The sequence below is a fragment of the Podarcis bocagei genome (assembly GCF_964188305.1).
Source record: "Podarcis bocagei genome assembly, chromosome: 4".
Lineage (NCBI taxonomy): Eukaryota > Metazoa > Chordata > Lepidosauria > Squamata > Lacertidae > Podarcis > Podarcis bocagei.
The window spans coordinates 71,386,445-71,399,845 of NC_138128.1; the positions used below are offsets into that span (position 1 = coordinate 71,386,445).

The 13,401-nt window shown below is 42.6% G+C and overlaps 1 protein-coding gene across 1 annotated transcript; it reads left to right on the top strand.

Annotated features, from left to right (window-relative positions):
- Positions 1 to 2,055: 2,055 nt before the first annotated feature.
- Positions 2,056 to 10,929, top strand: TFAM (transcription factor A, mitochondrial). Its single transcript, XM_081189816.1, has 7 exons — positions 2,056 to 2,221; positions 4,602 to 4,735; positions 6,835 to 6,905; positions 7,076 to 7,225; positions 8,705 to 8,800; positions 9,404 to 9,460; positions 10,280 to 10,929. The coding sequence occupies exons 1-7, from the start codon at positions 2,157 to 2,159 to the stop codon at positions 10,532 to 10,534; spliced, it is 828 nt and encodes a 275-aa protein (XP_081045942.1). The 5' UTR covers positions 2,056 to 2,156; the 3' UTR covers positions 10,535 to 10,929.
- The last annotated feature ends 2,472 nt before the right edge of the window (positions 10,930 to 13,401 follow it).

Genomic DNA, 13,401 nt, shown 5'->3' on the forward strand with positions numbered 1-13,401 from the left:
GTGATCAAGGGGTAGAGCGATTCCACTGCAAAGAAAGGTTGCAACATTTGGGACATTTTAGTGTAAAGGAGAGCAAGTGGCGACATGATAGAAGCTTTTAAAATTATGCACGGCATGGAGAATTTTTTCTCTCCCTCAGAACACTTGAACTCATGGACATCCAACGAAGGGAAATGCTGGAAGATTTAGGACAGATTTTTTAAAAAGTAGTTATTCACACACCGCATAGTCAAACAATGGTACTTGCTCCCTCAGAAGGAGGCAGTGATGGCCACCAACTTGCAGGGCTTTAGAAGCTAGTTAGGCCAATTCAATCAATACCAGTCACGGGAAACCACTGGAGGGGAGAGTTCTGCTTGCCAGTTTCCCAGAGACATCTGGCTGGTCACTGTGAGAACAGCTTGCTGGACTAAATTGTCCACTGGCCTGATCCAGCAGGCTCTTCTTACATTCTTATGCAAATAGCTTTGAACCACCATGATCTTTTCTAAAAACCACCTGAGACCTCTGGGTACAGGGTGGAATATAAATTCAATTAATAATGTTATTGTTTAGTCGTGTCCGACTCTTCGTGACCCCATGGACCAGAGCACGCCAGGCACTCCTGTCTTCCACTGCCTCCCGCAGTTTGGTCAAACTCATGCTGGTAGCTTCGAGAACACTGTCCAACCATCTCGTCCTCTGTCGTCCCCTTCTCCTTGTGCCCTCCATCTTTCCCAACATCAGGGTCTTCCCCAGGGAGTCTTCTCTTCTCATGAGGTGGCCAAAGTATTGGAACCTCAGCTTCAGGATCTGTCCTTCCAGTGAGCACTCAGGGCTGATTTCCTTCAGAATGGAGAGGTTTGATCTTCTTGCAGTCCATGGGACTCTCAAGAGTCTCCTCCAGCACCGTAATTCAAAAGCATCAATTCTTCGGCAATCAGCCTTCTTTATGGCCCAGCTCTCACTTCCATACATCACTACTGGGAAAACCATAGCTTTAACTATACGGACCTTTTGTTGGCAAGGTGATGTTTCTGCTTTTTAAGATGCTGTCTAGGTTTTTCGTTGCTTTTCTCCCAAGAAGCAGGCATCTTTTAATTTCGTGGCTGGTGTCACCATCTGCAGTGATCATGAAGCCCAAGAAAGTAAAATCTCTCAAAGCCTCCATTTCTTCTCCTTCTATTTGCCAGGAGGTGATGGGTCAATTAATAATAATAATTAATAATTTGCAAAAGCAAACTTCCTGGGACATCATCCATTTGTCCGGCTTTGCTTTGTACTGGCTGCTCAGTGTCTCCTACCTTAAGAGAATAGCCAGGCTATTATATTACTGCAGATAAGCAGGATTTCCCTCCTTTTTTGCTCTCCCTGCCGCGAATCCATATTGATCCAATATTGCCTTTATTTCTCCCTTCCTCCTATTAGCAGCGAGGGATAAGAAGCGCTTCGAACCTCTCATCCGACTCCACCAACCAAACCCTCCTCACTTCGCAACTAGGGAAAGGCGCGCAACTAAACCCGCCTTTTCCTCACAGCCGGAGAAGGGCGCGCTGGCTCCGCCCACCGACCGCGCTCCAATCAAAAACTACCTTCCCACCCGGATTTCCCGCCCTCCCCTCCGCTCCTCAAAACATTCCTCCCCGCCGACGGGAAGGACGCGCACGCGCAGAAAAGCATCCGAGCCCGCGTCTGCCGCTTCCCCAAGAGAAGCGGCGTAATGAGAGAATTAAAACACCCGCGGTTCCCCAATTGAGCGGAACAAAGGTTCCAAGACCTGACTAACCAGTTGCGTCGCAGATATCTCTGCTCCCTCACCCCAACATAATGCCTGCCCCCCACTAAATCGTGGCTATGCCCAAGCACACCATCCCTATGTGTATATATTTATACCCCTCTCGTCCCCGCATATGGCGGCGCGCCGATAGAGAACCGGAAGTGAGACCTTGTATACGGTAGTTGTGTCACACCCCCTCCTGCTCGACGTTCGCGAGCGCACGCACTCGCAGGTGCCTGTCATTCTCCCCCCAGTCCCCGCCCCTCCCGCCTCCCGGCTGCGACTGCGCGGATTGCAGATAAGCAGAGCGTCGGGTCGTTTCCTCGGCTGCCCACAATGCCCCGCGCCAGTGGCGCGCGATGATTCTGAGGCTCGAGGGCTGAGCGGAGTCGGCGCTACTATGGCGGCGGCGCTGCTGTCCCGCGTGTGGTCGTCGTCTGTCTCTGGACCGCGTTATTTCCTCAGGTAACACTGCCCGCGGCGGGGCGGCCTCCTCTCCTGGCATCTCCCCACTCGCTTTTCTCGATGAAAGGAAAAGCCATTTTCGGTCCTACCCGGTGCCCGCTGACCGGTGAGGTAAAGGGAGCACAGAATTGCTCTGTGTCCTTCGCTGCTGCTACTGCTCCTCCTCATGCCGTTGCCAGATCTCGAGGTTCGAGCTCGGGGTGTCTGGAGACTGAAGTCTCCCTGTGGATGTTTCCAGGGGAAGGAGTTGAAATAGGGAAGCGAAGCTGTTTTCCAGTTTTCTTCAAGGTGGAGTTAGGATACTTAAAAATAAAATATGATATTCAATGAATCATAGAACTGTAGAGATGGAAGGGGTCCAACGGGTCATCTAGTCCAGCCCCCTGCAATGCTGCTGCCCCGTATGGGGGGAGGGCACCGAATCTGCATCCTTGGCGTTATCATCACCATGGGCACCCTGGTTTGCTGTTGTGGTTTTATTCGGCAACTCTGTATTACTTTGTATCTGCTACCTGGTTATCTTTTGGGGTGCCGACATGCTCTTGTGCAATAAAAGAATTATTTTTTAAAAGTTTGAACCACCCTTTGTTTCTCTCTGTTGTGTTCTTACCAGGCTTGGTACCTTTCTTGGAAACACTGGTGAAAGTTGGCAGGCAGGGAGATAGTAACTTTGCACTTGACGTGCATATGAATGAGGTCTTCAAAAATCATTCCATGTTCTCTGACCTGATGCACACAATCGTGGGCATTTCCAGTGGGGGGCAGCTGCTCTCTCCCCCCCAATCAAGTAAATAAAAATAACCAATTGTGTCACAGATAACTCAGTTCTGCTCCCCCCCCCAACATTATGCATGCCCCCCAACATAAATCTTGGCTAATGCCTAGGCACACCATCCATATATTTATCTATTTATATAATCTATATCCCGTGCCTTCAGTATAATTGCATCCTCCTTGGGAAAAACCCACACAACCAGCACATAAATTTGTTTTCAGCCTTTAGTGTCAGAGTCTCAAGAGGCTTGATGACTCTTACCTATTAGAAAATTGACTTGAATTTCTGAGTGCTATGGAGCAGAAATGTATTTCATTTTCCCTGCTCAGAATATGAGCCAGAATTGGCTACTTGCCCACCTTGTGGTTATATCTTTTGATTAGAAAGGATTTTTGTTTGAGACTTGGTTCTTGACTGGAGGGGAATCAAAGTGAAACCCATATTTTCCTCAGCATTTCAGCTGGAATTTGTCACCTATTTTTTTCTAGCTTAATTCTCCACCAATATGCTTCAGCTGAGTAAGTTGGTTCTAACTTTTATTAAGAAAAAGAAGCCTTCAACAACACAAAGTAATGCTGTGGTTTTTATTAAGGGAGCATGGTAATAGGGTTTTATATTTAGTTAATACAGTGGTACCTCAAGTTAAGAACTTAATTCGTTCCGTTCTTAACCTGAAACTGTTCTTAACCTGAAGCACCACTTTAGCTAATGGGGCCTCCCGCTGCTGCCGCGCCGCTGGAGCACGATTTCTGTTCTCATCCTGAAGCAAAGTTCTTAACCCGAGGTACTATTTCTGGGTTAGCGGAGTCTGTAACCTGAAGCATCTGTAACCCGAGGTACCACTGTACCTTTTTATCTGGTCCAGACTGTACATTTCTCTTGTTCACCTTCAAAGCTGTTGGTCTGCTGAAATTAATGGCACCCAAACAAAAATAAAAAATTTTATTTCATAAGATTTATACACTGCTTTAAAAACTCATACCTCAAAGCGGTTTACATCATCATTAGCTAACTCTGTAGTTGCATAGGACTTATAGGGGGGTAATTAAGTGTGTGTGATTGCATCTGATCTCTAAACTGAGCTTGATCCTATGACAATTTGTTATAGCGGATAGAGGTGAAAGCAGAGCTAGCATTAGCTGGTCTGCTGTACAAACCAAAATCATAGAGGTAACTTTGTGGCAGGTTTTTCTGTTTGTGTCCACTTGACCCATTTGGGCTTGGTCATACAATTCTTAGGTGAGTCTAGGAAAAGTTCAAGTTCAAAATGTGCCCTTGGAAGTCTGCTAAATGTGGGATTGGGTAGAAGATAGATAGATTGATTGCATTTATATCCCATCTTTTTCTCCCAATGAATTCAAAGTGACATAGTTCTCCTCAACCTTATTTAATCACAACAACCGAGGTGGACATTTGAACCCTGCTCTCCCATGTCCAACACTCTAACCACTATACAACATCAGGCTGTTATTTTTTATATTTGTGAATGTAGCTGCATTATTCATTTCCACTAGATTTCAGGCTATTCTTTTTTCCTTGGAGTAATGTCTGATTTTATCTGAAGCTTCTGTTCTATTAATAGGTATCAATTTTGCTTTTTTAAAGGTGCAGTGCTACTTGTTCAGTAGAGAAATGGTTTTCAAAACAAAGTAGTTCAGATAACCGTCCAAAGCAGCCACTGACAGCATACATTCGCTTTTATAAAGAACAGCAACCCTTTTATAAGAAACAAAATCCAGGTAAGGAACTCACTAAGAATGAGATTTCACTGTAATAAAAGTTTTTGTTGTTTTGTAAAATATGTTAAAAGACTGACTGGCCTTTTATTTTTTTTGCCAGGATTCTCCTAACTTGCTTGAATCGTTGGTTTTCTGTGTGCAGCAAATTACCGTATTTTTTGCCCTATAGGACGCACTTTTCCCCCTCCAAAAATGAAGGGGAAATGTGTGTGCGTCCTATGGGGCGAATGCAGGCTTTCGCTGAAGCCTGGAGAGCGAGAGGGGTCGGTGCACACCGACCCCTCTCGCTCTCCAGGCTTCAGGAAGCTATCTGCAAGCCTTGCAAGCCCGGCGGGAGGTCCCGCGGGCTCGCAAGGCTTGCGGGCAGCAGCCTGCAGCCCACAAGCTCGGGGGATAGCGGGGAGGCGCAGTGCCGCCACCCTGCTATTCCCTGACCCCATCTGAAGGCTGGCGGGGGGGGGGAGAAGCAAGCTTATTTCTCCCCACCCCGCCAGCCCCACAAGCTCGGGGGATAGTGGGGAGGCGGAGCGCCGCCACCCTGCTATTCCCGGACCTGATCTGGAGGCTGGCGGGGGGAGAAGCAAGCTTGCTTCTCCCCATCGCCAGCCCCATAAGCTCGGGGGACAGCGGGGCAAGCCGCTGCCCCACGGAGAGGCTGTACCTGAAGGCAGAAGAGGGAGACGGAGCGCTCCGCCTCCCTCTTCTAGCTTGGGGATGGCTGCGCAAAGCCTCTGCAGGGCAGCGGAGTGCGCTGTCCCACAGAGGCTAGGGAGGCTGTCCCTGAAGGCAGAAGAGGGAGACGGAGCGCTCCGTCTCCCTCTTCTAGCTTGGGGATGGCTGCTCAAACCTGGGGGGGGGGGGGAATAAAAATTTTTTTCCTTGATTTCCCCCCCAAAAAAAAACTATGTGCGTCCTATGGGCTGGTGCGTCCTATAGGGCGAAAAATACGGTAATCCCCAGAGCCTCTTTTTTCATTACATTTATAGCCATTGTGTACACTTGTATTTAGATAATCTGTGAGCCCACATTCTGCAAAAACCGATAGGTTGTACCATATTTAGAATGCTGGAAGGAAAGAGCCAAGTGGATGTGGTATGTTCCTAAATTTGGCTAGGTAATCATAAGTATACCACAAAATCACTATGTATATCACTTTGCTGAGTAATATACTCAAAAACAATTCTGAAATTTTACTTTACCCTGTGAATCAGCAGAGAAGAGGAGAGAATGAATGCAAGCAAATAAATAACACACCTCACTTATTTAGGCTTCATTTCAGTTTCGAGTAAAACAGCCCAGAAATGGCAGGTTTTGAGGAATTGTTTGAAGGAATAGAGTGGTGTCACTGTGCAGCAGTTCGGGGAATAAGCAATATAATGGACATATATATTTAGGGAACCAGACTTGCATCCAGAAGTATGGAGAACTTGCACGAGTTGATTAGCTGCTGATATTATGAGACTTCGTGTTGCATGTAGACACATTGAGAGTGGAAGTATGGCCTGTTCTAGGTGTGATTCCACTCCTTCTAAAGGACCAGGTTAGTAGTTTAGGGGTGCTGCTGGATATCCAGGTAGCCTTGCTGTGGCTAAGAGTTCTTTTGCCCAGCTTCAGCTGAAGTGAGACTTTTTTGGTCACAGCCCAGTTATTAAGGTATCTACTGGGGGGATTTCATCAGCCCCTGGCTTTGGTAGGTGGCCAAGATGATGTTATTTTGCCAAGATTTTGATAGTATTTGATTGATTAATCCTTTTTGAGACTGTCTTCTAAAGTATTGTTTTCACTATTTTTATTGCTCTGTTTCTGTTGTATTAAAATGTATGTTCATAATTGTAAACCACTCTTTTGAGAACTCTAAGGCATTATATAAATATTTTTATAAATTCTGTGTTTTGACTTCTGAGTAACAATGGTGTTTAGTACAATGCACACCAAATTTTAGCTTTGTTTCAAATAGTTTGGCTATATGTCTGTCAAACCCAACTTGTATATCAGTGATGAAGTTAATTTGAGTTTGTTTATTTCTTAAATTTGTTTTTGAAATTTGACACTAAATTTGACAGGATCTTCATCTTTGTAGCTTTTTTTTTACTCTGCAGACGTAAGTGTTGTGGACATCACAAAAAAGATCGCACACGCTTGGAGGGAGCTGCCAGCATCTGACAAACAAGTAAGCATGGATTTTGGTGTTCATGTGAACAGAATGTTATTCTATTTTACTAATAAAATTGCTTCCTTGGTTTGAAGAGACCTCCTTAATGCCTAGGGTTCTGTGTTATTTGAAACAGATATATATGCTTTTCACAAGTTTTAGTAAAATTGTGATTGCTCATATTCTAGCCATATGAAGCAGCCGCCAAGACTGACAGACAGATCTACAAAGAACAAATGATCAAATACAAAGCACAACTAACTCCTGCCCAGGAGGCAGCTTTGAAAGAGGAAAAGAGAAGGAGAGTGGAAAAAAGAAGAGCAGCAAGAAAAAAGAGGGTTAGTACCTTATTTAATTTTATTATCCACCCTCCACCAGTAGGTCCCAGGGCAGGTTACATTTTAAAATTCAGAAATAAAAACAGTTAAAACCAATTAGTCACAGGAACAGGATAGGTCATGAAATATGATGATCCCATTGTCCAAGTACCTGAAGAACGCTTGCCACCTTATATTAAGGTTTCAGTACAAAACACATGATGCTCTCACACCAGTTACACTTGAAGGTGGTTTGTCTTTTGATGTTACAAAACTTTTTTCCTTTTGTATACTTACAACTGGTGCCTAATATTTTATGATTGCTGCTTACGAATAGTATAAAGGGAAAAGCTTTAAATTAGTCTATTTTTTTATTCCAGAATATATAAACCACTCTACATTCAGGAAGTAAACAAGTGGTGTACAAATACAAATAATAAAATGGTATTAAAGCATAAAAACTAACATTGGGATAAAAGCTAAGTGTTTGAACTTGCTTCACTTCTAAGGGAACATATTTTCCCCCCCTCTGTACATCTACCAATTTAAACTTTGATTTGATTGTGGCTTTAGGGGGATCTGTGTAAAATCATGCAGATTCTATAACATCTATTTTAGTTCTGCTGGGTCTGAATTTTACCCAAAGCCGCTGTAAAAGCAAAATAAAAACAAAAAGCACCTTTGCATGTGCACACCTGTCTGGAGCGGGGAAGTGGGTAGAAAAGCAACCAGAGCAGGTGGTACCTACAGCATCCAAATGTGCTCAAGAGACTCAAAAAGGTTTGGGGGCCCCTGATTTAGGGCTTTAAAGATTAAAACTACCTGTTTGAATTGGGCATGGAAACACACAGCCACCAGTGCTGTTGGCACAGAATTGGTGCTGTGTGCTTCAATCATAGAATGATAAGAGTTGGAAGGGACCCAAGGGTCATCTAGTCCAACCCCATGCAATTCAGGAATCTCAGCTAAAACATCCCTGACAGATCTGTGTCATCGTCTTCATGTCAGCAGCATGGCTGGCCTTTCCCTTTCCCTACTGTGGTTTTACAGGACTCAACATAAAGCACTGCAACACTATACACAGAAATGGTAATGGTTTTTTAACTTAAACCAGTTTTATTAGGAATCTTTGGATTTTAACAAGATACTCTTTTTAATGTGACTTGGAGAACTCTTGATTTCAATTCTGTCTTGGAAATTGGTACGTCTAGTATGGCTAGGATTCAGATGTGTCTGGTGTTCTCGCATGCATGGGGCTTTTCGGCGTCCCCTTCTGTCTGGTGGCCTCTTACACCCCTCCTTCAAAAAGCTTCCACCTGAAAGGTCAGAGGGTCCTTCAGAGCAGCACGCCATAGGGTACAAGTCTAAGTCTTGGTCTATTGAATGTCCAAGTCTGCCATTCCCTGAATCCTAGACATAAATGGGTGTGTGGGTGTTTTCTATGGCTGAACTTAATAACACCTGAGAGAACTGCTCACTGATATCCTTTTGTCATTTTAGCAACTAACAATGCTTGGAAAACCTAAAAGACCTCGGAGTGCCTTCAACATTTTTATGTCTGAACACTTTCAAGAAGCTAAAGGAATCTCAATTCAGGTAAACCAAGGGAGGTTGTTCATTTTAACAGCTACAAGGATGAAGATTCTGTCTTACGTATTGAGAATGAAAATTAGAACTGATTTAATGGCTATTTCCCATTATTGCCATAATCTGTTGAAGATCCAGTAGGAGTTTTGCAGTATTTTGAGTGCCTCGCAGGTTTTCATAGCAGTGTCCCTGACCAAGAGTTTCCATACAATAGCTGTTGAACAGCTTGTCAAAGATCTGGCATTATCAGGCTACATATACTGAAATTCCAAGCTAGCTTGATAGTTGCAGCTAATGGATATGAAAACTTTAAATGTTGCCTATGAGTAAGGGCCCAATTCGGGGGACAATGGGAGATCCATGGCCAGCTCTCCTGCAGGTATTTAAAAAATAAAACAAGTGCAGCTGTAAGGGGGGGTTAAGTCTTTCTCAACTGACTTAAATTGTTTAATAATAGATTTTGATTGGTTTATTCTGAGTAAGACTGACTTTATGTAGCACCCATATTTTGCATATCTTGCATTATAAATATATGGCAGGTGGGTGGGTGTAGGGAGATTTCTGCTACAGAACTTCAGCAAATATCATTGTATGTTTTTGTTTCTCTTGTAGGCAAAGATGAAAAATTTATTTGATGAATGGCAAAAAATGAGCAGTTCCCAAAAGAAGGTATTGTCATAAAAGTGACTTTGAATTCCAATAAATTGACATTTAAATTTAGGAATTTGAATCTGTCATGCTTAAATGTGCAGCCAAGTGTTCTAGTAGTGACAGTCAAGGTGCAGTACAGGTGTGAAATAATTCAATACATGCCATTCACCTATAGTAAGAACTGGCCGTGGAGACCAACCACTTGCATCCAGATAACAGTTCATTTTAAAATTAAAAGCAAAGTTTTCAAACTCCTGGCTCAATAATGTAAGCCAGTACATTGAAGGACGACACCATTGTTTCCTGTTAAGTCTGAATCAAGTCAGTGTGTGTGTGTGTGTGTGTAGCTGTAGATATGTTTAGAAATCTTAATACTTACGTATGGCTGAATCACTGTTTCAAATTCTGATTCAAATTGTAAAATTTGAAATACAAATCAGAATGTCAGTTACCTGTTTGGCACTTTGTGCCACCAAAAGTTTAAATGCCTCAGGTTGTGTTCCTGAAGGAACTGTATGAGTAATCATGCTTTCAGGGATTGATCCTGGCATCACTTTAAGCCATACGTGAAACTGTGTCTTAAAATGCATGCGCTTGTCATAAGGAAGATTATGCATCATAGCAAAAACAAGGGGTCATAATAACCAGCTTGTGGTGTTTTGCTGCATGAAACAAACATGTGTAAATACTTTTCACATGAAATATTAATCCTTAGATGTTTCAGAGATGTCTCTAGTAGTGGAAAGTAAATATCCTGACATTTCTGTAGTATATCACTTTTTAACACAAACAACTTTTCAGTATGTGAGTTCCATTTCTTTGTGCATTATTTTCCAGACATATCAGCAACTTGCTGAGGATGATAAGATCCGTTATGAAAATGAAATGAAATCATGGGAGGAGCAAATGGCAGAAATTGGACGCGAAGATCTTATACGTTTTAAAAACAGAAGGAAACTATCAAAAAGAAAGAAAACTGAAAAAAAAGTTGCTTCAAAAAAGAGGGCTACAGTATTAAAGAAGACTTCGGGAAGCAAAGTTGCCTCAGCTGCAGCGAAAAAGAAAGTAAAGGCAAGGCAGTCTGAGGAGTAAGTTGGAAAATACTTGGATTTCGTCATTTGTGATTGCAAGTGGAAAGAGACTGAAGTGAAGTCTATTCATTAAAGGAAAGACTCCCAAATCAGAGGTTAGACTTATTTTGGAAATTGTCAAGTAAGTAGAGTAAATCAAGATTGAGAGAATTTAAGCAGTGATTAATCACGAGAGAAGAGGTGCTTTTTCCATAAATGTGTAAATAAGCATTCTCTTATAAATTTTCTTTTTGCAGATCCCGTGATCTGTATAAATTCATAATGTTTAGTTGCTAATTAGAAATAGAAATTTAATGTAGGCTGCAAGTTTATTTTGTGTCTAAATGCATGTAATCACTGGAGAAAGCATGTATATTTGCTGATTTCAGCCTTGTAATTAAAGAACTACTGAACTTACAGATTTTCAATAGTGTTTTTCAATTTTTATACGTACAGACAATGCATACTTTTATTTATATTGCTTAGAAAAAAATAAAACTAGCAAGTTTCATATAAAACACTTTTCCCTCTCATTTTATTCAAATCTGAACAAGGTCATTTCTGTCTAAGATTGTTTTCAAAATGCATTTTATTGTATCAAATAAACCCTTATTTTAAACATAAACAAGTTTAAAAACCCAACTGGCATATTGATCCAAACACTTGCACCGGCATTCTTGCTGCAGTCTTGCAGGCATATCCAACTCCCAAGAGACACCGATCTACTCCCAGTATAAAAAACCTAGCAGCGATCTACCCATTGTCATTGGAGGGAGGAGCATACTTGGGGTGGGGTGGATTGCCCAGAGTTGTTGAGCTTTTTTGGGGAGGATTTATTAGCTTTCCCCCCCCCCATAGCTTTTTGTACACAATAAGGATCCTGTCATCTACCAGGATCAGCTGGCAGCTGGGGATCTACCGGTAGATCACAATCTACTGGTTGGACATCCCTGTGCTATAGTATCAGGGGGAAAAGGAAGCTGCATTTATCCTGTTATTATCTACTCTGATGGCAGTGATTCTCCTGCAGTTCAGACAGGAGTTTTTTTACAGCACTAGCTGGAGACACCAGGAACCATTGGATCAATGGAGATTCATTAATAGAATCAGATAATTGTAGAGTTTGGGAAAGGACCCAAAGGGGCACCTTGTCCAACCCCCTGCAATGCAAGAATCTAAGCAAAAGAATGTTTAACAGATGGTCATCCATCCTTTGTTTAAGTGCCTACAATTAAGGAGAGCCCACCACCTTCTGAAGTAGTCTGTATTCCATTGTCAAAAGTTCTTCCTAATGTTTAGTTGGAATCTTTATTATGTTTATTGTTATTTGAATCCGTTCATTAGAGGTTCTCTGCCAAAAACATCATAAAAATCAGGTAACAAGAAAATTAGAAGAATGTCAGCAACATATTTAAAAGCAAAAAAATTGGAAAAAATATATGGGGGAACTAAACACCTCCGCAAACAAGATACATTTTCAGTACTTACACATTTTCAGTACTTACACTCTTCAACCTAACCTCAAGTGGAGGAGCATTTCAGAACTGGCAAGTCAGATTTAAATATTAAATCATGAAGGAAAAAAGCCTGCTTTAAATCATGAAAAATAAATATTTATGGGTGACATCCAGTGAGTCCATAGCCTGTACAGACCCACTGAAATACAGACTTAAATAAATCCAGCCCGTTTGAGTAAAGTGTATCTACTCAGAATATGACTTAGACGGGTATCACCCTCCATTATTGAAATAAAGTATACCAGCAATTTATGCACATTTAACTTGTGTGCGTTCAGCTTTACGCACTTGACAAAAAAAAATTAAAAGGGGGCTGCCGTCTGGGGGGAAAGACTTTGACTGTCCCACCTGCCATTGAACCCAGTGTGTTTGGACTACACCCGATTTTAGCTTTAGACGTGGTCTCCGGAACGTAATCCCGCAGAAGTTGCGGGCTTAGTGTACTTCTCTAGAAAAAACATGACAACTCATTGATTTAACCACAATCGCACCGAGTGAGATCTATTGTAATGCCATCTGCCAATAGGTTTACCCGCTGGATTTGGCCGCCGCGCAATGGATCGCCTGGGCAACCCACGACGTCCGCGCGCCACAGCTGCCTTTGAAGCGGCAGACTCTACAAGTAGAGATAGGAAAAATGAAGAGTCACACATCTATGAGATAGGTAGCCATACATCTATGAGAGTAATGCGAACACGCAATGTCTCAAATGGAGTTTTCCACTGTAAGCTTCCTAGCTTTAGAGTATATAAAATAACGTGTGTGGGTTATATAGGCTCCATCTTCATTATGGGATATAATAATAATATAATTTATTATTTTTACCCCGCCACTCTGGCTGGCTTTCTCCATCCACTCTGGGCAGCTCCCAACCGAATATTAAAAACACAATACAGCATTAAACATTAAAAACTTCCCAGGGCCGTCTTCAAATGTCTTCTAAAAGTAAGATAGTTGCTTATTTCCTTGACATCTGATTGGAGGGCGTTCCACAGGGCAGGCACCACTACCGAGAAGGCCCTCTGCCTGGTTCCTTGTAACCTCATTTCTCGCATAGGAACATGGGCGTAGGCAGGTTGTTTTTTTTAGGGGAGGCAAAACCTCAAATTTGCAATGATTTGTATTGACTTTTACTGATGAGGGGCATCTGCCTCCGCTTGGCTACGTCCCTGTATGGGAGAATCCCGGCCAAGCATCTCTCTTCATTTCGTTTCCTGCTTGGCAGGGGGTTGGACTCGATGGCCCTTGTGGTCTATTCCAACTCTATGATTCATTTTCTTACAGGGACTGCCGCCTATGTGTCACTCTTCACCTTTTTGTATATCTAGGGTTAGTCCCTCCACTTTCCTCCTCCTCTCTGCCCCCACCTTCT

Excerpts from the sequence above, each read along its gene's own strand:
- TFAM (XM_081189816.1), top strand. The coding sequence starts at position 2,157 with ATGGCGGCGGCGCTGCTGTCCCGCGTGTGGTCGTCGTCTGTCTCTGGA. Across the intron at positions 2,222-4,601 it reads GGACCGCGTTATTTCCTCAG|GTGCAGTGCTACTTGTTCAG; the intron begins GTAACACTGCCC and ends GCTTTTTTAAAG. Across the intron at positions 4,736-6,834 it reads TTATAAGAAACAAAATCCAG|ACGTAAGTGTTGTGGACATC; the intron begins GTAAGGAACTCA and ends TTTACTCTGCAG.